The 27,687-nt window shown below is 53.6% G+C and overlaps 1 protein-coding gene across 1 annotated transcript in view; it reads right to left on the minus strand.

Moving 5' to 3' along the window:
- The window catches only part of LOC122379351 (mucin-17-like), a 62,185-nt gene extending 36,575 nt beyond the window's left edge, over positions 1-25,610 (minus strand). The window contains exon 1 of the mRNA XM_043361486.1: positions 25,422-25,610. Within this exon, the coding sequence (XP_043217421.1) occupies positions 25,422-25,500 (79 nt within the window). The 5' untranslated portion in view covers positions 25,501-25,610. The remainder of the gene's footprint in view (positions 1-25,421) is intronic.
- Between the last annotated feature and the right edge of the window lie 2,077 nt (positions 25,611-27,687).

Consider the following 27,687-nt stretch of genomic DNA (forward strand, 5'->3'; position numbering starts at 1 on the left):
GCCCTTAAAGGAAGGGGCGCGTCAAAAGTGCCTCAAGGGTTCGTCTGATCGCCAAAATAAGGGTCGCAATCGATTCCTCGGGTCAATATCTAGCCACAGCCTCGGGTTCCAGATGTGTGCAACTTACCCCTTACCCCTTAATCGGCCCTTAAAGGAAGGGGCGCGCCAAAAGTGCCTCAAGGGTTCGTCTGATCGCCAAAATAACGGTCGCAATCGATTCCTCGGGTCAATATCTAGCCGCAGCCTCGGGTTCCAGATGTGTGCAACTTACCCCTTACCCCTTAATCGGCCCTTAAAGGAAGGGGCGCGTCAAAAGTGCCTCAAGGGTTCGTCTGATCGCCAAAATAACGGTCGCAATCGATTCCCCGGGTCAATATCTAGCCGCAGCCTCGGGTTGCAGATGTGTGCAACTTACCCCTTACCCCTTAATCGGCCCTTAAAGGAAGGGGCGCGTCAAAAGTGCCTCAAGGGTTCGTTTGATCGCCAAAATAAGGGTCGCAATCGATTCCCCGGGTCAATATCTAGCCGCAGCCTCGGGTTGCAGATGTGTGCAACTTACCCCTTACCCCTTAATCGGCCCTTAAAGGAAGGGGCGCGTCAAAAGTGCCTCAAGGGTTCGTCTGATCGCCAAAATAAGGGTCGCAATCGATTCCTCGGGTCAATATCTAGCCGCAGCCTCGGGTTCCAGATGTGTGCAACTTACCCCTTACCCCTTAATCGGCCCTTAAAGGAAGGGGCGCGTCAAAAGTGCCTCAAGGATTCGTCTGATCGCCAAAATAAGGGTCGCAATCGATTCCTCGGGTCAATATCTAGCCGCAGCCTCGGGTTCCAGATGTGTGCAACTTACCCCTTACCCCTTAATCGGCCCTTAAAGGAAGGGGCGCGTCAAAAGTGCCTCAAGGGTTCGTCTGATCGCCAAAATAAGGGTCGCAATCGATTCCTCGGGTCAATATCTAGCCGCAGCCTCGGGTTCCAGATGTGTGCAACTTACCCCTTACCCCTTAATCGGCCCTTAAAGGAAAGGGCGCGTCAAAAGTGCCTCAAGGGTTCGTCTGATCGCCAAAATAACGGTCGCAATCGATTCCCCAGGTCAATATCTAGCCGCAGCCTCGGGTTCCAGATGTGTGCAACTTACCCCTTACCCCTTAATCGGCCCTTAAAGGAAGGGGCGCGTCAAAAGTGCCTCAAGGTTTCGTCTGATCGCCAAAATAATCTGGAACCCGAGGCTGCGGCTAGATATTGACCCAGGGAATCGATTGCGACCCTTATTTTGGCGATCAGACGAACCCTTGAGGCACTTTTGACGCGCCCCTTCCTTTAAGGGCCGATTAAGGGGTAAGGGGTAAGTTGCACACATCTGGAACCCGAGGCTGCGGCTAGATATTGACCCGAGGAATCGATTGCGACCCTTATTTTGGCGATCAGACGAACCTTTGAGGCACTTTTGACGCGCCCCTTCCTTTAAGGGCCGATTAAGGGGTAAGGGGTAAGTTGCACACGTCTGGAACCCGAGGCTGCGGCTAGATATTGACGCGAGGAATCGATTGCGACCCTTATTTTGGCGATCAGACGAATCCTTGAGGCACTTTTGACGCGCCCCTTCATTTAAGGGCCGATTAAGGGGTAAGGGGTAAGTTGCACACATCTGGAACCCGAGGCTGCGGCTAGATATTGACCCGAGGAATCGATTGCGACCCTTATTTTGGCGATCAGACGAATCCTTGAGGCACTTTTGACGCGCCCCTTCCTTTAAGGGCCGATTAAGGGGTAAGGGGTAAGTTGCACACATCTGGAACCCGAGGCTGCGGCTAGATATTGACCCGAGGAATCGATTGCGACCCTTATTTTGGCGATCAGACGAACCCTTGAGGCACTTTTGACGCGCCCCTTCCTTTAAGGGCCGATTAAGGGGTAAGCGGTAAGTTGCACACATCTGGAACCCGAGGCTGCGGCTAGATATTGACCCGAGGAATCGATTGCGACCCTTATTTTGGCGATCAGACGAACCTTTGAGGCACTTTTGACGCGCCCCTTCCTTTAAGGGCCGATTAAGGGGTAAGGGGTAAGTTGCACACGTCTGGAACCCGAGGCTGCGGCTAGATATTGACGCGAGGAATCGATTGCGACCCTTATTTTGGCGATCAGACGAATCCTTGAGGCACTTTTGACGCGCCCCTTCCTTTAAGGGCCGATTAAGGGGTAAGGGGTAAGTTGCACACATCTGGAACCCGAGGCTGCGGCTAGATATTGACCCGAGGAATCGATTGCGACCCTTATTTTGGCGATCAGACGAATCCTTGAGGCACTTTTGACGCGCCCCTTCCTTTAAGGGCCGATTAAGGGGTAAGGGGTAAGTTGCACACATCTGGAACCCGAGGCTGCGGCTAGATATTGACCCTAGGAATCGATTGCGACCCTTATTTTGGCGATCAGACGAACCCTTGAGGCACTTTTGACGCGCCCCTTCCTTTAAGGGCCGATTAAGGGGTAAGCGGTAAGTTGCACACATCTGGAACCCGAGGCTGCGGCTAGATATTGACCCGGGGAATCGATTGCGACCCTTATTTTGGCGATCAGACGAACCCTTGAGGCACTTTTGACGCGCCCCTTCCTTTAAGGGCCGATTAAGGGGTAAGGGGTAAGTTGCACACATCTGGAACCCGAGGCTGCGGCTAGATATTGACCCGGGGAATCGATTGCGACCCTTATTTTGGCGATCAGACGAACCCTTGAGGCACTTTTGACGCGCCCCTTCCTTTAAGGGCCGATTAAGGGGTAAGGGGTAAGTTGCACACATCTGGAACCCGAGGCTGCGGCTAGATATTGACCCGGGGAATCGATTGCGACCGTTATTTTGGCGATCAGACGAACCCTTGAGGCACTTTTGACGCGCCCCTTCCTTTAAGGGCCGATTAAGGGGTAAGGGGTAAGTTGCACACATCTGCAACCCGAGGCTGCGGCTAGATATTGACCCGGGGAATCGATTGCGACATTTATTTTGGCGCTCAGACGAACCCTTGAGGCACTTTTGACGCGCCCCTTCCTTTAAGGGCCGATTAAGGGGTAAGGGGTAAGTTGCACACATCTGGAACCCGAGGCTGCGGCTAGATATTGACCCGAGGAATCGATTGCGACCCTTATTTTGGCGATCAGACGAACCCTTGAGGCACTTTTGACGCGCCCCTTCCTTTAAGGGCCGATTAAGGGGTAAGGGGTAAGTTGCACACATCTGGAACCCGAGGCTGCGGCTAGATATTGACGCGAGGAATCGATTGCGACCCTTATTTTGGCGATCAGACGAATCCTTGAGGCACTTTTGACGCGCCCCTTCCTTTAAGGGCCGATTAAGGGGTAAGGGGTAAGTTGCACACATCTGGAACCCGAGGCTGCGGCTAGATATTGACCCGAGGAATCGATTGCGACCCTTATTTTGGCGATCAGACGAACCCTTGAGGCACTTTTGACGCGCCCCTTCCTTTAAGGGCCGATTAAGGGGTAAGGGGTAAGTTGCACACATCTGGAACCCGAGGCTGCGGCTAGATATTGACCCGAGGAATCGATTGCGACCCTTATTTTGGCGATCAGACGAACCCTTGAGGCACTTTTGGCGCGCCCCTTCCTTTAAGGGCCGATTAAGGGGTAAGGGGTAAGTTGCACACATCTGAAACCCGAGGCTGCGGCTAGATATTGACCCGGGGAATCGATTGCGACCCTTATTTTGGCGATCAGACGAACCCTTGAGGCACTTTTGACGCGCCCCTTCCTTTAAGGGCCGATTAAGGGGTAAGGGGTAAGTTGCACACATCTGGAACCCGAGGCTGCGGCTAGATATTGACCCGGGGAATCGATTGCGACCCTTATTTTGGCGATCAGACGAACCCTTGAGGCACTTTTGACGCGCCCCTTCCTTTAAGGGCCGATTAAGGGGTAAGGGGTAAGTTGCACACATCTGGAACCCGAGGCTGCGGCTAGATATTGACCCGGGGAATCGATTGCGACCGTTATTTTGGCGATCAGACGAACCCTTGAGGCACTTTTGACGCGCCCCTTCCTTTAAGGGCCGATTAAGGGGTAAGGGGTAAGTTGCACACATCTGGAACCCGAGGCTGCGGCTAGATATTGACCCGGGGAATCGATTGCGACATTTATTTTGGCGATCAGACGAACCCTTGAGGCACTTTTGACGCGCCCCTTCCTTTAAGGGCCGATTAAGGGGTAAGGGGTAAGTTGCACACATCTGGAACCCGAGGCTGCGGCTAGATATTGACCCGAGGAATCGATTGCGACCCTTATTTTGGCGATCAGACGAACCCTTGAGGCACTTTTGACGCGCCCCTTCCTTTAAGGGCCGATTAAGGGGTAAGGGGTAAGTTGCACACATCTGGAACCCGAGGCTGCGGCTAGATATTGACCCGAGGAATCGATTGCGACCCTTATTTTGGCGATCAGACGAACCCTTGAGGCACTTTTGGCGCGCCCCTTCCTTTAAGGGCCGATTAAGGGGTAAGGGGTAAGTTGCACACATCTGGAACCCGAGGCTGCGGCTAGATATTGACCCGGGGAATCGATTGCGACCCTTATTTTGGCGATCAGACGAACCCTTGAGGCACTTTTGACGCGCCCCTTCCTTTAAGGGCCGATTAAGGGGTAAGGGGTAAGTTGCACACATCTGGAATCCGAGGCTGCGGCTAGATATTGACCCGGGGAATCGATTGCGACCCTTATTTTGGCGATCAGACGAACCCTTGAGGCACTTTTGACGCGCCCCTTCCTTTAAGGGCCGATTAAGGGGTAAGGGGTAAGTTGCACACATCTGGAACCCGAGGCTGCGGCTAGATATTGACCCGGGGAATCGATTGCGACCGTTATTTTGGCGATCAGACGAACCCTTGAGGCACTTTTGACGCGCCCCTTCCTTTAAGGGCCGATTAAGGGGTAAGGGGTAAGTTGCACACATCTGGAACCCGAGGCTGCGGCTAGATATTGACCCGAGGAATCGATTGCGACCCTTATTTTGGCGATCAGACGAACCCTTGAGGCAATTTTGACGCGCCCCTTCCTTTAAGGGCCGATTAAGGGGTAAGGGGTAAGTTGCACACATCTGGAACCCGAGGCTGCGGCTAGATATTGACCCGAGGAATCGATTGCGACCCTTATTTTGGCGATCAGACGAATCCTTGAGGCACTTTTGACGCGCCCCTTCCTTTAAGGGCCGATTAAGGGGTAAGGGGTAAGTTGCACACATCTGGAACCCGAGGCTGCGGCTAGATATTGACCCGGGGAATCGATTGCGACCCTTATTTTGGCGATCAGACGAACCCTTGAGGCACTTTTGACGCGCCCCTTCCTTTAAGGGCCGATTAAGGGGTAAGGGGTAAGTTGCACACATCTGGAACCCGAGGCTGCGGCTAGATATTGACCCGAGGAATCGATTGCGACCCTTATTTTGGCGATCAGACGAACCCTTGAGGCACTTTTGGCGCGCCCCTTCCTTTAAGGGCCGATTAAGGGGTAAGGGGTAAGTTGCACACATCTGGAACCCGAGGCTGCGGCTAGATATTGACCCGGGGAATCGATTGCGACCGTTATTTTGGCGATCAGACGAACCCTTGAGGCACTTTTGACGCGCCCCTTCCTTTAAGGGCCGATTAAGGGGTAAGGGGTAAGTTGCACACATCTGGAACCCGAGGCTGCGGCTAGATATTGACCCGAGGAATCGATTGCGACCCTTATTTTGGCGATCAGACGAACCCTTGAGGCAATTTTGACGCGCCCCTTCCTTTAAGGGCCGATTAAGGGGTAAGGGGTAAGTTGCACACATCTGGAACCCGAGGCTGCGGCTAGATATTGACCCGAGGAATCGATTGCGACCCTTATTTTGGCGATCAGACGAATCCTTGAGGCACTTTTGACGCGCCCCTTCCTTTAAGGGCCGATTAAGGGGTAAGGGGTAAGTTGCACACATCTGGAACCCGAGGCTGCGGCTAGATATTGACCCGAGGAATCGATTGCGACCCTTATTTTGGCGATCAGACGAACCCTTGAGGCACTTTTGACGCGCCCCTTCCTTTAAGGGCCGATTAAGGGGTAAGGGGTAAGTTGCACACATCTGGAACCCGAGGCTGCGGCTATATATTGACCCGGGGAATCGATTGCGACCCTTATTTTGGCGATCAGACGAACCCTTGAGGCACTTTTGACGCGCCGCTTCCTTTAAGGGCCGATTAAGGGGTAAGGGGTAAGTTGCACACATCTGGAACCCGAGGCTGCGGCTAGATATTGACCCGAGGAATCGATTACGACCCTTATTTTGGCGATCAGACGAACCCTTGAGGCACTTTTGGCGCGCCCCTTCCTTTAAGGGCCGATTAAGGGGTAAGGGGTAAGTTGCACACATCTGGAACCCGAGGCTGCGGCTAGATATTGACCCGGGGAATCGATTGCGACCGTTATTTTGGCGATCAGACGAACCCTTGAGGCACTTTTGACGCGCCCCTTCCTTTAAGGGCCGATTAAGGGGTAAGGGGTAAGAGCTAGGGCCAAATAAAGGTCATATTCTTGCTCCCCGTCCCCCAATTGACCAAATATGAGTTTTTTAAGCGATTCTGAATCCGACGCTGTATTCGTTGCTGTTGCTGACGCTAACTTCACGGACATACGTAATTCACCTTTTATCAATTTTGAATAAAACTAAGAGGGGGAAAGTTTTGATATTTGTTCTCGAGTTAATTCTGCCGATGACAAATGAATAGAGACCTAAGTTATTTCATTCACTTTTATCAGCTTTCGTACAGGTGGGGGCGGCCAATTTACACCACCGGCCAAATTACCCCACTCTCCCCTAAATGGGCACGTGAATCGCCTGAATGAATCAGTAGTCCCTTCGAGCCTGCAGTAGGCACCAAACGTCATCGCAAGGGCCCTCAGAAGTAGTCGTAAGGGGCTTCAGAGGTCATCGTTAGGGCCATCATAGTCCAGCGCGGCCAAACAAGCCTTCGTGGTGGCGTTCGGAGACCACTGTGGGGCCCTTATAGGTCTTCATGATGCTTGAGGGCCCTCGATCCCATCGTGGGGACCTCAGATGCCAGCGCGGCCCGTGGAGCCAACGTGGGAGCCCTCAAAGGATGTCGTGAGGGGCCCTGGAGCCAACAATGGGGCCCACAGAGGCCGTCGTGAGGGCTCTCAGAGTCAGATGCCGCCCAAAAAGTCCCTGTGTGGGCCGAGAGACCGGCAGGGGGAGCACCCGACCGTACTGGACTCTCAATAGTCCCAGATCGGCTTTTGTCTCTCATCACAAGTATGTAATAAATGATTTGACGGGCTGCTTGAAGGACAGCCTACGAAATTAGGGGGGCGTCTTTCTCCATCAGGACAGGGGGCATCTTACCCCAAGGTACCGAAGTAACATTAAATCAGTACAATTTGTTAGCCATAAAACTACACCCTGAAACAAACTGTTTGGGACACAGTACACGCATGTTAATGTATCACGACTATAGCAAGGGACGCAAAAATTATCTACCTTCTTTGATATTTACAATGTTTTGACACCAAAATATTTTTTGAAAGCAGCAAATAAAAAACATGCAATCACCAGCCAGCCGTTGCCCAACTGAGCTTCGCAAATTTTTGTGCAGTTAACAAGGCAGGCTTCCGCTTTACGCTAAGAACATTAATTTCCAGGTTCGATTCTTTGTTTCGCCGCTAGAGGGGGTGGGGCGTCTTTCCCACCCTGGGCATCTTACCCCACTCTCCCCTATTTAACACTTTGACATACTTAGAAAACGGGCATGCTAAATAAGTTCCAATGCTTATAACTTAAATAAGTTAAATAAGTTCCAAAATGCTTCTATGTATTAGGGACCACGGTGCCAGTCTGCTTTAGTCACATTAACTAGTGAGTTTGTATCATGTATGATTCCCTTTCCAGGAACCATGCTTATCTTGAAACGGGCCATATCCATCCGGAGAAATCCCTACCGATTACGCTCACGCCTGAAATCTCGGCAATGCACACGTGCGTTTTAGCAGCAGCACTCATCCGCACATCGGTCGTAAATCATACACCAGACCCGTCCAGCCGTAATGCAGCTTTTACGTTCCTTAGCTCCAATCCTTTGACCGAGCTGGGAACCGTGACAGTCCTCTGAGCACCTCCCGGCACCCGGGGTCTCCGGCTGCACGCACTGGGCGAGCCAACTCTGTCGTGCGTGCCGCTCATCTAAGCATGCCCGGTGCGCCGATTGGACGCGGGATCTGTCGGCGTGCAGCGCGACACGCGGTGGCACACGGGCTGACCCATTTCCGCCGCCCAGCTGGTCCGTGGGACTGGCCCGCCTCCCGGGCCGGGCGGCGCGTTCAGGTCCAGTGAGCACGGCGGTCCGGCAGGCGGTCAAGAGCGTCAGACATGCCGTGCGGCAGTGACATGTCATCCTGTCGGCGTTGCAGGGATTGTGGTTCCGGCTGCGGTTCGGTCAGCTTTCTGTTGTTACGATCCTGCGCCGAGTGTCGTGGCGACCGGATGACGAGGCCTGCGGTTTCCTAAACGGGCGTCTGCCGTGCCCCGGCTGGGGATGGGGCGCCTCCGTGGCTGCTCCACTCCCTCCCTCCTCTCGGCGGGGTCCGCTCTGGCCGTGCCAGGCACCGATGGCGTATCGTCCTTCGAGGCTACGTGACGGTGCGCCCATGACCGGACCGCTGGCCAGGAGCCAGATTATTTGCGACGCTACTGCAGCCAACCATTACATTTCACAACACATCAAACACAGAGTCTGCAGGGCTACACCAACGCAACTGCAGAGACGCTAATCTTGTGCTCTCGTGCGCACGGCTCCGTGAAATTTCAGCAGATTGTCTCGAGTGCGGGCCGCGCGCGTCGCCAGAGCAGCGTTCCGTTTTAGCGGCATCCTGACGTGTTTGTCTAATGGTCGCGGCGCGGCGCGGCGCTCGTTATCGAGCTAACTGTGTTACGGGAGCACGCTCCGCCGGCCGCCGTGGCGTCTGCCGCCGCCGGCGTCGCCGCACACATAGACAAAAACGCTCGGACGGGCGCGACACAGTTAGATACCGGCTCCGCCATCGGAAACACACTCCTGCGACGTCTCGCGTGCCGTTGTTTGAAGGGACTGAAGCAAAGGTTGATTTAATGTTCTTGGATACACTTTTGAGCCAAATGTTTCTCTATGTATTCCAGGTATCGGCAGAGGTAGGGCTAACTAGTTTTTGTGGTGAAGTATTAAACAGCCGAATTAATTTTCTGTTTTATGCTTTCCAATTCCGTTCGAACGGTGCCACGGTGTTTTCACAATGTTTTCTGTCTCGGTTTTCCATCCAAACCTCGCGGCGACCTGTGTCTGACATGTGTAGGCCGCCGGCCCTGGCCCCTGCATATTCATCAGCCGCTCGGCAGCCGCGTGTTGTCGGAGTAGTTTTGCATATGCTTCACCCGCAGACGTGGCTTTCTAAGCTCCCAATAACGGTGAGAAGTCTCCGACACCGTTTCCGTTGACGTAACTGAACGGTGACGAAACGGCTCCATGGCGAGCAATTAGCAGTCGCCCACGAGCTGTGCTCCTGCGAAAACGCGGCCGCATCTGACCGCGGGTCTGCCCCGAGCGCCGGGAGTGGCCGAAATCGCGGTCAGCTCCGCGGCTGTGCGGCGGGAGGCTCTGGGCTGAGCTGAGCTGAGCTGAGCTGAGCTGAGCTCTGAGCTGAGGGGAGCAGGTGTGAGGCACAGGAGTTGAGTCAGCCGTGCGGCGGTCCAGTGCAACTGCGCTCACCCGACCATCCCCTGATGACCTTATGCACAAGGACGAGTGACGGAGATGCAAAAATGCGTTTCTGCAAATGCATGGCTGCCTCGGATTGTTCTTGCCAAAAGTCAAACACAATCCTTCCTAAATCTCATGAGAATTTACTTGTGAGTGCGGTGGTCAAGGAGACCGGGGACATTGCTCATGCATGTCAAATCTGGTAGCGCAGGGATAAGTTTTATACATAGGGGTGGAGACTTGGGAGTGACAGCTTTAGATGGTTGGTGGATGCGAGTTGAAGTCCCACTCGGCCGGGCCAAGGTTGCTAATCGGTATGCTACATGCACTCCTCACCATCGTATAACATATATTTATACTCTACCCTCCACCGTACTCGACATGGTCGCCGTATTTATGCTCTGGTCGGGGCGGAGAAAGGAGAAACGCAGATAGGGATCGCGGTGTCTGCAGGCGCGGAGAGCAGATCCGGTCGGCACTGCAGGAGGCCTCGGACCGATATCGGCCCACCTCCGGCCACCGCGCCGGCTGCGCATGGAATGGGCGGTGGGCCCGCTGGGCATCAGGTTGGAGTGGGCGGCGGGTCTGCTATCAGCCGCAGCTTTCAACCTACGGTTCTGCAGCGTGAAAAGCGTGCATGTATCGGAGTAACAAAGAAAGGTGGTGATGGTGTCATATTGCTGCATAAATGAGCGAACCTTTCGTTACAATTACTTTGGACACGCCAGAAGGGCATATGCTGTCAGTTTCATATGTATTTTTGTCCATGGTGCCGACTGCTGAGTTTGGTTTTGGTGACATTTGAGTGGCACCCAATTGAATGGCTCCTACTCATGACTGATGGCTGCAGCCTGATAACTGGCGAGCGTTAACTTGCGACCGACCTGGGATAACGAACCGGCGAAACTATTGACTGACGACCCGTCTGACGGCCGCCAGGCGCCAGCAGTCGGCCACCGCAGCGCAGCGCGGTGGCGTCCGCCGCCGGCCCGCCCGACCGGCCGGCTCGGGCGTAATTTTGATAAATGTCGGCGCCAGAAATAGGCCAGCGGGCCGGTGCGGTGTGGCGGCCGCCGAGGAATGCCCACAGAGGCGGACACGGATGACGGCACCGCGGGCAATGACGCGTGCCCCGGGACGCTGGCTCTGTCACACAGGGAGACGGGACTGGAGGGGCGCAGGAAGGGGAGACGTGACGGAAGGGAACGGGGAACTGGGACTGAACACTAATGATGACCTGGTGACAAGGAGGAGACACGAGGACAAGAAAGGTGGAAGAGAGAGGAGGTCCTGTTATCTCGGCTGGATGAATGTCATTCCAGAAAATGACTTCCATGTGCACTACAAATGACGCAGCAATAATACAGACGCGTCCCATGCTACTGTTACCGTCTATCAGCTCCATTCCACAATTTACGCCGCTGGTTAAAGGTAGTGTGCCAGCTTTCCTGGACCGTATGGAGTTAATGGCCCAGATAAGGAGAACCGGATTTTTAGAACTTATTCATACCTTCAAAACTCATGAAAACGTCTTAAATTCTTCAAATTTTGAGTACCCCAGTGCGAAATTCGCCCCGACGGGTTGTCGGTCGTACCCCAACCACATTTCACACCACTATGAACAATAAATGCACACGCTGAAATCGCTATTACCGATATGCTCATCCAATCAAGTTTCGATAAACCCGTTCATCATCATCTCCTGCGGTTTCGAACACGCCTGTTAGGTGGTGCGGTAGACCGCGCCCAAAGCCAGGGCCCCGGTAACGTGAGGTAGCCGAGTCGGGGCATCGTGCGCTGACCCAAGCCGGGGCCGCGCGTCCTCCCGGTGTCATGTGATAGCCCGGGGCTGCCCGCGGGGATGCGGTAGACCGCGCCCAAAGCTGCGGCCCCGGCTTGGGTCAGCGCACGCTGCCCCGACTCGGCTACCTCACGTTACCGGGGCCCTGGCTTTGGGCGCGGCTCCTGCTCATACTTTGTGGTGCGGTGGTGGTGCGTCGGGCCGCGCGCTCTGACTTCGGCCAAGAAAAATGCGTCAGCTGATCATTGTCATTTCTGCCACTTGCGTGTGGTGAAATGGGGTCATAACTTAACCCTCGCCGGCCGAGGGGGGGGGGCGGGTGCCGCCCCCCCCATAGGGTTTTTTCGCGATAGCTCCAAACACGCTGGCGATAGAGAGCTGAAACTTGGCATACCTGACCTTTGATCCAAGCCGCATCTTTTGACACCAACCGCATTTTTGGGTCAGGTCAGGTCACTGACCTATGACGTCATAAGTGAACCTCTGCACGGTCTTCAGATGTCGCAACTTCGCAACGCCCTCACTGCCAGAGGAGATGTCACAGGAAAATGAAACTTGCAGGATCTAGTATCCATTATGAGTCCCACAACTTGTATATCTCGGATTTTTCCTAAAGGTCATATGAGGTCAGGTCATTTTCGTGACCTCACCATTATAAGTCAATGGGGAAAAATTCAAACTGCTATTCTGGCGCCGGGAACGAACTCCAACTATCTCAAGCACACAGAATCGTGATTTGATGCACTCCTTGCAAGGTTAGATGCGTCACTTTTGCAATGTTGACCTTGCATGACGTCATTTATGACGTCATCAAGGTCATATTAGTTTTTCGTCAATAACTCTTGATCTAATTGAGCTAGCGAGTCGGGAAAGCCACCAATGGACTCAGGAAGACCTGCCGAATCGAGTGATATGCGACATGACCCCTTTCGACCAACTTCGTGACCTGGGGGTGCTGACCTGACCTTGACCTGAGGTCAACACCCCAAATTGACCTGACCCGGACAAAAAGTATATCATTCGACGCGCCTGAGCGAGACGAACACGATGCTGCCAAAATCGCGGCTCTGCGGCCGTTTTTTGCGAAGTTATTCACCAAAAACTGAACCGTACCTTGGGGCACTTGACCTGACCTCAGAGGTCACCGGTTGACCTAGGACCTTAAAATCGGGTACCAATCTCTGCGTCTCGTAACGGCGCACACGCTCGTTTTTTCCGCGACGCGCTAGCTCTACCAGGGGCGAAACGGCGAGGGGGGGTCGTACCCGCCCCCCCCCCCTCGGCCGGCGCGTATGTAGAAAACCAATAGGTCCGGCGAGGGTTAAGAGACGGCTTTTTCATATCAATTATTTTACATTAAATCATATTTCAAACCATAAATAATGTTCGACAGCCAAATAAAAGAAACAATACCAATACAGGCTTACAGTTTAAGGCTCGATATTGTGTTGTCTACGATTAGACAGCTGATAACTCATTCCCGTACGTCGTAACTCTATAATGACCTTTGCTTATTGTCACATGTGCGCCGCATTCGCGATTGTTGCCGACGCCTGTTTGCAGGTGAGCCCACTACAGTTGTTGTGCATATCGAAAAACCGATAAACTTTTAGGCGAAAAAGGCACTATTCCAGGCCCATTTTTGATTTTTTTTTGCGATATTAGGTAAAAACAGAAGCTTCTTATCCTAGGAAAAATAAAATGGGAAATCTTTCAAAGGTGGCACACTACCTTTAATGGTTTCACTACTGACGTTTGTTTGTGCGCCAGTACTAAGACGTTATCGTGCCCCTGGCTCAGCGGGGGCGGTTCCGCTGCCCCGTGATCCAGATGTTCCGGCTCAGGGACCCCTCAATAAATGGCCCAGCCTCCGACATTAGCGAGGCCCGAGTAACGGGTCGACAGTCCGGGCACGGCCACATTTTCCGCATGACGAGGGATCATTGCGCAGCGACGCTCCATTACACGGGAATTCGAGCGGAACGTAATGGGAAGTGCTCACCCGTTCATACGTGTGTTTACTTGTAATGCGATTAGAAACAGGCAGAGGATTATGTTTCCCGAGCATGCCATGTTCCAATAGTAATTAGCAATACAATTCATTATTCCTTACATCTTAAGTGTTGCCATTAGCCCTTACTATCTGTCTACGCTCTGTGTAAATCCATTAGATACAGATGAAGGTTGAATGCAATTTTCGATACACATGCAATTACGAAGCCTGGGCACAAAGCAAGCTGTAGCCTTTTCCGCCATGTCCAGTTGCCAAGGCATCCAGCCGAGGGCCTCTGTGCCACTCCTGACCCGTTCCTCAGCGACCGCACCTGTATTGACCGCCGGGTCAGTGCACTGAGTTGACCTGTCGCCCACGTCAGCACGGCCACAGCTGCTGCGAGTGGGCCTCACCGCCAGGTAAGGCCACTCGCCGCCGCCGGTGTCGCTTTCACGGTGGGTGCGGACGGGGCGGTGTGCCGGCACGCGCCGCGCAGAGCGCTCTCGGCGGAGCCCCCGGCCCGTTCCCAGCTCCCCGATTCCCCGCAGTCGCCGCGAAAGCGAAAGTGTCGGCGCGGTGCCGGCGGTGTCCGGTGGCGGGACACGGGTGACCGGAGCGGCCCCAGCGGCCACCGGTCCGGCCGGTCGGTGTCGAAACCCGCCCGCGCCCCGGCCCGTGCCGCCCGCCTTTCTCGGACGCACCATGGAGATGCATGGCATGTCTTCCGCGAGCGGGCCGGTTTTTGACTCCTCTCGCCGGATGTTGCACAATGGTAGCTCCGGTGCTGCATTGTGCTGCAGGAGCTCGTCACGGCGGTGTTTATGGGCATGAGTTGTCCCGAACTGCAACAGCACTTACATGCTCCTTCCTTGCAATGCCATGCCCTGCAATCACGACAGGGGACGGCGGGCGGACGCCGGTGTCCGACATTGCAGCTGACCATGAACGATAAACGTGTGACCGACAGCGCTGGCGTCGCACTCAGTTCTCAGCCGTGTGAATTGCCCTCCTTTGCATATGTGTGCCATTCTGAACATGCAACCGGATCAAGGCGATCGTAACCCGAACGCAATTGTCTCCATAACAATGTGTTTGTCACGAGTGTCCGGCATTTGTGACGCTGACCATGAACAAATTAAGCCAGCTAAAATTGGCCCCTCCAGCTGAGATAAAATGGTTGTGTGCCGGACACAACAACAAGGTCGAAGCTCTTTGAGAAGTCACGCTGCGCCTCGGGCCTTCACTGCAAAATTGCCCAGGAAGCGGAGTTCCGAGCGTCTGGCACTGCCATACGTCTCCCGACGTCCGTACTGTCTCACTCCACCGGGCCTAGTGGTAACCTTCCCGGCGGCGGCGGCGGGCCGGCGAAAGTCTGCGCCGGAACTGTGCGCCATTGCACGCCAGTGGAGCACACATCCCGCCGGCGGCGAAAGGAGCCTCCGACAGGGCAGTCTGTCGCGCTTCATCGGCGCTCCAAGGACGGATCGGCGCTCCCACACTGCCTCAGGGGACATCGAACCTCTCCGTACGGGGAGAGAAGGGCACAGCGAAGGCCGCGACTGACCTCACTGCAGCCAGAGCCAAGGTTCGGTCCCTCTGGACGCTAACTGCGGCCTCATTTGTGTCTCTTCTGTCGCCGACCACAGTAATCGTGACCCAATAGGGTGAGGATGGGGAGGGCGGTTAGCTGCTTGATTTCACCAACATTCCTGCGGGGATTCAGAGAATATCGCTGCGGAGTGCAGGAAATAGTTCGGAACACCGTTTCCGGCTATTAAATGAAAGGATCACGAAGATCTGTGAGAATTTCTCCGGAAGCAAGTGCTTCACATTTGCAGATCGTCGCTTAGGCAAACTACGACACTGCCTTAGTGTGTTCTGGTACATTTTTGCACGCTGCCCTTATTAAGGTCAAAACGTCTTCGCGGGTGCAAAAACATTTGTATCCGCTTTCGCACTATTACCGGTTCATAGGAGAGCAGCATTGGTTCATAAGGATGATAAGTGATTATTACATGAAAGCTGAGACGTCAGCAGGGCTCAGCAATAATTGTTGCTGGAGAGCAGCAGAGGTTGCTACGACCTGCGCCCTTTATCAACGTCTATTATAATTAGGTTTTGGGCTTCAGTGGCAATAACATGTCTTTCTGCTAATCTGGGTGAAAATTAATCCCCATGATAGTTGGACTAATGTCCTGCTCGTTGACCTAGCCATCTCCTCCTCATTGTCATAAAATTTCCGTTATTTGCTTTCTTTCTCTGAGGCGCTAATCCCGCGCTCTGAGATGGTTCCAGCCGTTCTCTCTCTCTCTCTCTCTCTCTCTCTCTCTCTCTCTCTCTCTCTCTCTCTCTCTCTCTCTCTCTCTCTCTCTCTCTCTCTCTCTCTCTCTCTCTCTCCTCCGGTGACAGGTCAGTGCCCCGCTGCTCCTGACCTGTCGGCTGCCCGCCGTTACCGTGCCCGCTGCCGGTTAAGGTGCCCTGTGCAGTGGGCCGGAACGACAGGGCACTGTGGCCGTCCCGCGCGCGTGCACGGTCCGACAGCTGCCCACCGACGCTTCCTTGTTCTGGGTGAAACGGTCACTCGTCGGACTTGTTCTGCCAGCTGGATTAACCGAGCGCCGGCGCGAGATCGTACCGCGGACCACCCCGGCTGCTCTAATTGGGCTCACTTAGTGAGCGCCTCACATACCGGCCGGTTATGGCTGCAATTACAGCTCCGGCCGCAGTGCCGCCCACTTCATCCCAAAGCCGGATATATGGCAGCACCACCGGATCGCAGGCGGTGCCGAACACTCCTTCGTTACTGCTGAGTCTCCGGCGGTACTGTTATCCTCACTGGTACTGCTATAACCCCAGGGCTAACACTGGTCTCACGTGCAGTACTCGCCAGTAAATGCTCCGCATCTGGGGCGGCTACTAACCCTCTCTAATTAGCCCTCTCGGAGGACCGGACCGGCCACAGGCGGCGGTATTGTACAACCACGGGTCACACACGGAGGGTGGGACGCTCCGGTGGCCAGAGACAATGCCGCTCCGGCGCCGCCACTAACGGGTGGGCCGCCCTGCCCCGGCGCGGCCTTTGTAGTCGGCCGCCCACCTGTGAACCCGAGGCACCTGGTCCCTGCAGTGCTGCGGTCCAGCCATATTTGTTCTAACACTGTCTGTTTGTTGTTTTTATATAACTGTTTGTACAGGGTGTCCAGAAAAAACGGATACTATTATTTTTTTGCTGTAATTCCGAAAATAAACACCTTACATTTTAAAGTGGCACATGCTTGTATTCGCCAAAATATGGCAAAACAGACAGCAGGTGCCACATGGCATGTAAACTCTTTGGTTACTTGCGGCAGCTCCTCAAAGCAGATACTCAATGTGAGCGGCCTTACGGCGGATCAGCTCCAGCACTAGCACAGTCTGCAGGTGACTGATGGTCATGTTGACCATCTCGGAGGGCAGGCAGACAACTTTCCAACGACGCATTACAGTGCTCATGAGTTTTGCCAAATCTTGCACTATAAGCACATGAATTTGGAACAAAATCGGCACGTGCGTTAATGAATGCGACTTAATTTCCGTAGTATCTTTTTTTCTGGACACCCTAGATGCATCGGCATATTATGTAACTGTTTCGGATGGCGAAGGCGACTCCTGCATACCAGATCTATCACCGGTTAATTGCGACTGCATAGGAACCTGAGTAGGTATATGTTTCTCGGGTCTTTGAAACGTTCCAATGAGTGCACTCCAAGAAAAATGTTTAACTGGTGTGAATAACTGCAAAACGGCGTCATTGTTTGTCCTCCGCGGGAGCTCTAGTCCGGGCCTCTGTAGACAGAGGTCTATATCTGGTCATTTCTTTTAACCCTTCGCTACAGTACAAAATCTTTAGCACACATGTCAATGGCCGTTGAACCACGATAAGCCCTTTCTTTGCGCTCGAGCGACTGCCAATCAGGCGCGTAAAACACACACACATACAAGCAGACAGGCCGGCGGAGCGGAGCTCTGGTCTGCCTAACGGAGGCCGCGGCACGGCGTGCTCCTGCCTTCCCACACGGGCAGGCTGTCTGCGGTGGCCGGCCGGCTCCGCACCATTTCACAGCTGACGGTGGCACAGCGGTACCTACACGATTCTCGGGCGGTCGGTGAGCTTCATTCACCCGCTTTCGGCTTTGGTTTAGTTGTCTCAGAGTTTGATCAAGTCAGCCCTCTGTTATACGACTCTCCGCTCCGTCTATCTCAGTTTGTCTCTGCGCAATCTCGCTGCGAAAAGCTGTGACGTGGGATGGCCAATATGACCTTAACAAATAATGCAAAGCGTTTCGGTCATAGCTCCCCAACGTCTCGCATCTATTTCCGTGCAATCCCCTCACATCTCGCCCGGCATTCGCGACTCACGGCATTCATAAATACTCACAAATCGCAAAGCGACTTTTTCAGACGCATGGCCGCCGCATGATGAGCTCCGAGCAGCGGCCGCCTGCCCGTCTGACCTGCCGTGGTTCGCGGCGCGGCCTCTCCGGTCACCGAGCGGTTAGTGGGTGCGGCCGGCGCGTGGGACGTGCCGGACCGCCGTGCCTGGCACGGCCGGGCGTGCCCCGCACGGCAGCCGTGCTGCTGCATATGCGTCGCACCGCTTATACCACCGTCCCCGCCCTCTGACGCCTTTACAGGAGTCTTCAGGCAGCATTTCCGGCGTCCCAGTTCAGCGTCAGAAACAATGCCGCGGCGCCCGCTCGGTCCGGGACGAGCTCGGTGTCAACGGTAACCGGACCTACTTCGGCCGCTCGACGGCGCGTCATACGCCGGCTAATGTGAGAATCGGCCGGCTCACTCGGCCAGTCTGATGGAGCGAGGACCGGCCGGACGGCGTGTGTCGCTCAGCCCTCGGCCTCCCAGACCTCCACCCACTGTGAGCCACCCCGGTCCCCGCTGCCACAACTGCAGCCGACCGAACTGAACACACCGGCTCATCATCGCGACATTGCCGGCGCGGCGGCGCGTGACGTCACGCCCGAACGCGGCCATCCGGTGACGTCACTGGTCCGAACTCGGCCAGTAGTGCGGCGCCTAACGGTGGCCCAGGGGACAGCTGGTTAGAGCGACAGCCGGCTGACGGGCCGCCACCGCTGACCTTGTGGTCAGGTGCGGAACGTCCACCGACACTTGCCTCATCACTGCCGGCTTCTGATTCCAGAATTACACAAATCTATGCTTGCCAAATGGTTACGAAATGTTTTGAATGCAATTAAGAGTCAGTTGGTAGTCAGGTAGGGCAATGTTATGCGAAATTCATATATTAGCACTTCAATGAGACGAAAAATTCCGATATTTATAAAGAGCTCCAGGAAATTACCGAGGCAGTTATCGTAGCATATTTTTATCAAGGGTGCTGAACTGATTCGCACTGAGCCGAGCAGGGTTGTACTAACCGCTAACCCCTTCCGCGAACCACTCCGAGTAAGGTCGCGTCTGGCACCACGGCCACTTTAACCCGCGCCCTGCTGGGGGTCCTGGATTTCCACGCCCTGCTGGGGGGGGGGTGTTTGAACACCCCCCCTTGTAACTCGGCTCCTGGGCTACGTAGCGATACGCGGAAGGCGGCGTTCGAAAGAGCGTAAAAAATAATGACGAAATCACTTCGGTCAATTTTTTGGTCAGGTCAAAGGTCAGGTCACCAGAGGTCATTGAAGGCAAAATTTCGCCGATTTCCAGGTCGAATGTCGAAAACTTCCTAGAAGCCAACGCATACCTAACTCGGGAACCAATAGAGCTACAGCGCCGCGGAAAAGCGCATTCGATAGCCCTATTAACGCCCTTTCTGAGTAATTCTCTCAGATTTGACCTAACGTCAACGGTTTTGCCTGCAGGGGGCAAAAACTGCAAAAATAGCCGATTTTTTCGAAAACAGTTTTTCTGCAATAACTTTTGACCCAAGCCTTGTACGAGCTTACTTTTACCGGCATCGTGTTCCTCTCGTCAAGACGCATCGAATGAACTATAACTTGACCTTGAAAGGTCAACTTGAAAATTTGACCTCAGGTCAAGGTCATGACCTGACCGGAAATGGTCATGTTGCATATCAATCGATCCGTATCGACGAGCTGAACACATCTAAGGCGTTTTCATCGCTCTAGCATGCCTCTATCAAAAGTTATTTGCGAAAAACTGTTAGATACCATTCGTGACCTAAGATGACCTCAGGGCATAAACAAGGGTCACGGACACCATTTTCAAGTTCAGTGTGTCTAAACCACTTGTAATTCGGTGTTTGGGAGTGTTTATAATGTCTTTCATCCTAAAGAGGCGCATTTCAATTTTCTCCCATTGACTTATAATGGGGAGGTCGCAAAATTGACCTGACCTTAGGTCATCGATATCAAAATTCTGAGATATACATTTTGTACATGCTATTGCTCTTAGCAATCGCTGAAAGTTTAAAAGCGATCGGTCACTCGGTGTAGCTATGACAGACATTGAAAGTTTTTATGAGGTGAGGTCACTTCAAGTGACCTGGTGACCTGACCTTGAATGACCTTGGTCTGAAATTTTCACAACATGTGTAGAATTGATGTATGATAAGGTGTACCAAAAACGGCGGCGCGGAGCGCCGCCGTTTTTGAGATATTCGCGAAAAACCACAAGGGGGGTGTTCAAACACCCCCCCCAGCAGGGCGCGGGTTAACCCGCGCCCGGCTGGGGGTCCTGGATTTCCACGCCCTGCTGGGGGGGGGGGGGTGTTTGAACACCCCCCCTTGTAACTCGGCTCCTGGGCCACGTAGCGATACGCGGAAGGCGGCGTTCGAAAGAGCGTAAAAAATAATGACGAAATCACTTCAGTCAATTTTTTGGTCAGGTCAAAGGTCAGGTCACCAGAGGTCATTGAAGGCAAAATTTCGCCGATTTCCAGGTCGAATGTCGAAAATTTCCAAGAAGCCAACGTATAACTCGGGAACCAATAGAGCTACAGGGCCGCGGAAAAGTGCATTCGATAGCCCTATTAACGCCCTTTCTGAGTAATTCTCTCAGATTTGACCTAACGTCAACGGTTTTGCCTGCAGGGTGCAAAAACTGCAAAAATAGCCGATTTTTTCGGAAATAGTATTTCTGCAATAACTTTTGACCCAAGCCTTGTACGAGCTTACTTTCAGCGGCATCGTGTTCCTCTCGTCAAGACGCATCGAATGAACTATAACTTGACCTTGAAAGGTCAACTTGAAAATTTGACCTCAGGTCAAGGTCATGACCTGACCGGAAAGGGTCATGTTGCATATCAGTCGATCCGTATCGTCGAGCTGAACACATCTAAGGCGTTTTCATCGCTCTAGCATGCCTCTATCAAAAGTTATTTGCGAAAAACTGTTAGATACCATTCGTGACCTAAGATGACCTCAGGGCACAAACAAGGGTCACGGACACCATTTTCATGTTCAGTGTGTCTACACCACTTGTAATTCGGTGTTTAGGAGTGTTTATAATGTCTTTCGTCCAAAAGAGGCGCATTTCAATTTTCTCCCATTGACTTATAATGGGGAGGTCGCAAAATTGACCTGACCTTAGGTCATCGATATCAAAATTCTGAGATATACATTTTGTACATGCTATTGCTCTTAGCAATCGCTGAAAGTTTCAAAGCGATCGGTCACTCGGTGTAGCTATGACAGACATTGAAACTTTTTATGAGGTGAGGTCACTTGAAGTGACCTGGTGACCTGACCTTGAATGACCTTGGTCTGAAATTTTCACAACATGTGTAGAATTGATGTATGATAAGGTGTACCAAAAACGGCGGCGCTCCGCGCCGCCGTTTTTGAGATATTCGCGAAAAACCACAAGGGGGGGTGTTCAAACACCCCCCCCCCAGCAGGGCGCGGGTTAATGGGCCATGCGCCGATTTGGAGCACGAACTTCCACGGTAATAGCCCGGATTGGGTCCCACTGGAGGCCACAATAGAATCGGTAGGTATTAATACGGTGGTGATAACATTCAGCAGAGCTGAGCCGCCCTTTTCGTGATGACTGCATGCAGTCGGGACAAACGCTCCAGCTGGTATTTGAAGTCTCGGTGATTTTTGTAGGGATATACGAAACAACCAAACGAGCAGAAACTACCCTTTAAACCAGACGGTTCCGCATTTGAACGGCAGAAGTGAGCGTTGTTTTCGGCGACTGCAATGTCGCAGTGGTCACTATCACCGGGGGCTGTAATGGTGCAGTGGTCATTATCACCAGAGACTGCAGTGTCGCAGTGGCTGCTATCACCGGAGACTGCAGCGATGCATCGGCCACAGAACGCTTACAAAACAGCGTGGGAAGCAAGTCTGTTGTTGAAACGCGATGAGTTTCCTTCTAAATGAAAGGCTTTTCAGCAATCAGGGAATGCCTGCGGTAATTGTAAAGCACGAAGGCGTAACTAATGCTGGTCACAACACGAGATCACAACACGCCAGCTCATCTAATTTTAGCTCTGTCAACCGCACCGGCTCGATTAACACTTACTCAAGCTTATCCCACCCACTCGGGTTCATATCACTACAGTTCAACCCAGCTTTGTCCAGGGCCAGCCCACTCTATTCAGACTCGCCCACTCAGTCAGTTTGAGTTGCCCATTGCTCGGCTGGGCCAGCCCACTCTATCAGCCCAGCCCAGCTCTGTCCCGGGCCAGCCCACTTTATCAGCGCAGCCAGCCCGGCGGCCTATCCATGGGCCCGCCCACGTGGGCGGCGCAGCTCCGGCCGGCGCGGCGTCGCAGCTCGGTTTGCATAGTCGGTCTCGGTTACGGCTCTGTGTAACGGTGCGCCGGCCACGGCGGGCCGAACTCTGGCCCGCCGCCGCGCTGCTGACCTACTTGGGCCGGCCGCCGGTGGATGTCGGGGTGCCCGCAGGCCCGGTGATTCGCTTTTTGCCGAGTGGTGGGGGCGGGGCGCGGCTGAGTAAGGAGAGGGGTGTGGGAGGGAGCTCATCGACCGGTGACGCGGCAAAGTGGGGAGAGGGAGGTGGGGGGTGGGGGGGGATGTGATTCGAGGCTCGAGCTGTTGTGAAAAGTATGGTGAATTACATTTAATTACATCTTGAATGACATTTATGATGCGTTGATTGATGTGATGTTCCGTCATGAAATTGTGTTTCGGTAAGCCCACACGAAGAACAGCTCCCCCAATGTATGAGTTCCCGGGAAATATCAGTGACTAGATCGCGCCGTCGGTGCGGGGAATTTAATCTGCTACTACATCGTGTCTCGGTGATGTCCCGCCGGCGAGTTTTCTAAGCCGCGTCCGAGCTCGTCTGACGGCAGCTCTCTGGTACTAATTCCGGTGGGGCGCCACCCGGCACCCAGAGGCGCCGTTTCCCCGCCAGGACTGGTTCCTCGCGAGCTGGCGACGACGACGGTGAAAGTATTTTTCCGCCTCGACAGACGATACCACGGGGGGCGTGTATTACAACATAGGCTCTGGAACCAGGAAGAATTTGTCTGATTATACTTGCAGAGCCGGCCATGTGGCAAGGCTCTGAGATGTGCGGTTCACCCATGTGCTACACTAGCGGAATGTGTCACTGGGAACTGCCACCGCCAGTTGTGTTGCAATCAAGCCTTTGAAAGTAAGGGAAATTGCTATTAGCTTAGACAAACTTCAGTTTTCTTTTTGCATCAATGACAAAATTTAGCCATCAGCAGCATCAACCGACCGTAGCGAGATAATGGTCAAATTGATCTAGAGATTAGTGAGCCTTTACCTTCATGCATAACAGGGATCTTCAATATAATACATAAATATCATTGAATCGTTGATTTGCGATTTTTCTATAGTGCGCACCCCAGTGCCGGTGATTTAGGATAAGTGTCATTGACGTGACGTTGGTTATTCTTTTTTTTTCTAAAACTCTAATCTATGCTTTAATAGAATTGAGAGCTGAATGACTAGGAGCAGCTGTTTCATTCGATTCGCTGCCTTACGCAACCGTTTACCGCCGCTATCAAATGCTACGCTGCGACACACGGCGATACGCTGCGACTCGGTCGAGTCATGGACATCACCGTTTCCATCAACTGTCGATAATAATCCACCAGAGAAAGGCCAGCTCTAGCCACTTGGGTTTGGCAACGTCCCACTGAGAGCGGCCGATCAGAGACAGGTGGCGGGTTCCATGGACCCACGGTTACCCAACCGTTACCTCACGGGCCACGGGCAGGCGAGATCAGCCGCCACGCTTTGACCTGTGGCCCCAGAATTTGTCGCAACGCCCACGACCGATAGATCTGGCCCGGAGAAATCCCGGAAAACGCCACATTCGATCACGAATTGGAATCGTAGTCGCCACAAGAGAAATGCATCCACCGTTGCGAAATTGGCAGAGACGGAATGTCGTCAGGAATTGAGTCAATTCACACCACGTCTTTGTCACAAATGAGGCGTGATATTGCTGACGAGATGACATAAATCGTGCCTAATGAGGCGGAAAATCACTGAATAGGGCGGCACGTGAGCTGGGATGTGGCGCAGCTACTAGTACCTCACCGGAGACCCCCTGACGGACTCGCTACCACAGTCGGGCCGTCGGGAGTGTGTCCCGTGCCGCCCATCCAGCCGAGACGGCCGGTCGGGTGTCGAGATGGCTCGGCGACGGGCGTCCCACATACCCGGCAGTAGCCGTGATGCAACCGCAGCCGCTGCTGACCGCCGGCGAGCCGCCGATGGCGGTCAGCGCGGCGCGACAGAGACGAGCGCGCCGCATGGCGCAACTCCGAGCGTCGCCGTCACCGCCGCTGGCTCAGAGAAAGGGCCGGCCGGACACCTGCGTGAGGCGTGGCGTGCGCGCCGCCTGCCCTTCCCCTCCGGAGGGCGCGCGGCGTGACGGAGGACGGCGGACAGCGGCTGCACCCGCTCCCGACGCTCCACTGATCCGTGACGCGGTTGGTGCCTCTGCTGCGCCCGACAGCTGGGCTGCAGCTCCGGCCGGCCGGTCTGCTGGTCAGCCTCGCCGATGAGCATCACAAAACAAAGGCACGTGAGACCGCACGGGCAGCGGCCGCTGTCCCAGTGGCTGAATTGTTCCCGCTCGGTGCTCTCCGCTCCGACCGACAGTGGTTTTTATCGCTGAGAATCGTGCGACATAGATCTGATCGGTTCGAAATCCATGAGACTGTGTGAATCATGACCTACAATTACCGGAGGATATGTGTTTTGAACGTTGGGGGATCCATGATAGCCGACATTTCACAGTAGCTGTACTCATATGAATAAGAAGACTTATTCATTGTTGAACACAAGTAAAGCAATAGTGTGGTGCAAGGTTTCATTGAAATAATGAACTCTTTCAATGAACCTCTAAACTTGACTTCGCGACAAGTTTTCCGGAAACTGGTAGCTATGTGATATAGCTTTATTTAAAATAGCCGGATATTGGTGTGCTTTTAAAAATAGAAATTTATGATTTGGGAACAAAGTTACTCGGACAACAAGATGGTAATAAAAAGCGCCAATTGTTTGTCACGCAGTGGCGGTTTTTGGTCGTTTCGATGAGAGTGGTGTTTGAAGCCTTTTCCAGCACAGTTAATCGATGCAGTTGCCGATAAATTAAGAACAAGTGCTGAAGAAGCCCAGCAAAATCTGAAGGCTTATAACTAGTTAGATCGCGATAAATGAGCTTCGCAAAAATGAGAAATATAACCGCAGATAAGGCAGAAACATCAATCTGGAACAACCATATTTACATTTTAAGTTCGTGACGCTGGCAACAGCAAACCTTGTTGCCATTTTGTTGGCCACAAAAGAAACCTCCACCAGCCCATCAGTCCCGATTCCAGTAATTGGCCAGTCTTGGATACGGTCCCGGGTAAGAGTCGGTGGCCACTTACCGATGAGGGCTGCGGCGAGCAGCGCGCCGAGGGCAGCGCCGCCGGTCCATGATGGCCTCATGGACCTGCGCGCGGCCATGCTGGCTCTCTGGGTGATCGCTGACGGTCGGCTGGCGGGGACGCTCAGAGCAGGTGCGCCATGCCACAGGACGTCAACAGCACGCGACCGGCCTCTGTCGGCGTCACCACCGTACTGCCACTGCTGCGGCCGGCGGCCGGCGGCCGGTCAGCTCGGCCGGCCGGCCGGCGCAGTGCGCAGGCGCGCCCGCCGGCCCGCGGCGGTGCCGCAGTGACCCGGTCGGGTCAGCCGCGCCGTCGCGGGCGCCGCTTACGTCACAGAAACGACCAGGTGAAATGAAAATGCGCGCCCGACTCGCCGCTGACCGGCCCAATGTCGAAAACTGTTGACGCTAAAGGCGAGGGAAAGTCAGACTCGCCGTTCTCACCTCTAATCCGGCTGTTTGGAGAACCTGGAGATGATCTCATGGGTTCATGGGTTATAATGGCCACCCAATGGGTTATCGACGAATCAACACTCCAATGGCTCGAATAATGTGGAATTTGTCTCGGTTGTCAAAACTTTTGGGTTTGAATATTATACATTAGGGGTGACATTTTAGCCCATTGTAGCATATTTTAGTCGAAGTCAGCGCTAATTTAGGTACCGATCGATACTTGTCTTGGCCTTTATAAGTGCAACTGCCTCTGCCGTGGACCGATTGGTATATTGTCGTGAACAGAGTGAAACATATAGATGGTAATGACATATTTTCTAGAGGTGTGCAAGTTATGGTAAGAAATGTGATTCCTTTAAGTGCTATTTATGATTTTAATTGTACTAGTACAAAAGAACGTGAAAAAATGTCAGTTTTACAGAGAATAAATTCAACTGATAACTACCTACATTTTACAATGTTTTAGGGAAATGTGCTCCAAATTATTGAGCCCCAGTCCGCATATCTATATATGGAAGGTAAGCGCAGTGTCCAAAGTCCAGTTAAAATAACACCCGGCCCGGGCCAAAATGCCCGTGTTCATATACCGACTCAGCATAAGCATTGTTGCCGAAACACACTTTTATCATCAGGAATGGCATGAGTACGAGTATTGTTATGGTAGGTCGTATAAATATGCGCTCCAATAGAACTCACACCAACGAATGCACGAATCCCATTTTATCTTGCTTCTTCATTTATAATAAGCATTATTGAAAAGAGCGACCAGATCGTGTCGTCCAGCACTCAGCTGTTGAGTGACACAACTGGTGTATTCAGACAAGTCCGATGCATTTAGAGCCGACAAGCGCCGTGTTCAGGCGCCATTCCGAGATGGCTGTCTCACCGTCTGGCCGAGTCGCCACGGGAGACGACGGGCGAACGATCCGTACGGGCTCATTAGGTCATGACGGGCACATTACAGACGTTCATTAGGGCAGCCAATCACGGCAAACGGCTGGGTGGATATAGATACTCAATCAGCACCGACCGTAACTATAAACCGGCCGCTGCTCCAGACATTGCACAATGAGTGATCAGCGCCGGATATCTAGCTAGGCATTGGCTCAGCTGTCTATGTTTGATGTTATTGCAGTATAAAAAGAACGCCTTGATTAGGTTATTTTCATGCTTCTTTATAGACGCTGTTTTATTTTTTGTTTGAATGATACCTAAAGTACAAAATGAACGTTATCCCGACAACCCTATTTTTTTCGCCGGACCGTCAGGGAGGAATGGTTAGCGCGACAAGCTCCGCCCAACGCGAATTTTGACATAATTCCGGTCAAAAGGTTGATGGTAAGTTACAAACTCATCCCCGAGTGGGTCTGTCGTCTCGTCGACCTGCCTTCAAACTTCAATCAAACTGCCCCTGGAATGCTCTTCCAGGCCTGAGATCGTGGCATATAGTGTCCTCGGCGTGCCGGCCCCACCCAGCCCGCCGGCGGTGCGCCGCCCTCGCCCTCGCACCGGCACGCACTCTGCATTTGTTTGTGCGCGCAACGGCCGCCGCCCACCCGCTCGGCCCGGCGCGCACCAGAGTGAAAGACGTGACAAATGCGGCGCACACGTCCAGCGTGTCGGCAATCGCGGCGCGCGGATGCGGCGGAGAATTTATGCCGCGCGGCACGGAGAATCATCGCTTAGCGCCTGGGCCAAAGGGAAAGTGCGGGCCAATGGTGGCGTGAAAGGTCGGGGGTCGTCTCCAGGGACGCCGCTGGGGGGGGGGGGGTGAGGATGCGCCCGACCTCTGACCTGACCCGAGCGCGGGA

This window comes from Amphibalanus amphitrite, unplaced genomic scaffold (genome assembly GCF_019059575.1).
Source record: "Amphibalanus amphitrite isolate SeventyFive unplaced genomic scaffold, NRLGWU_Aamphi_draft 000076F_arrow, whole genome shotgun sequence".
NCBI classification, from domain to species: domain Eukaryota; kingdom Metazoa; phylum Arthropoda; class Thecostraca; order Balanomorpha; family Balanidae; genus Amphibalanus; species Amphibalanus amphitrite.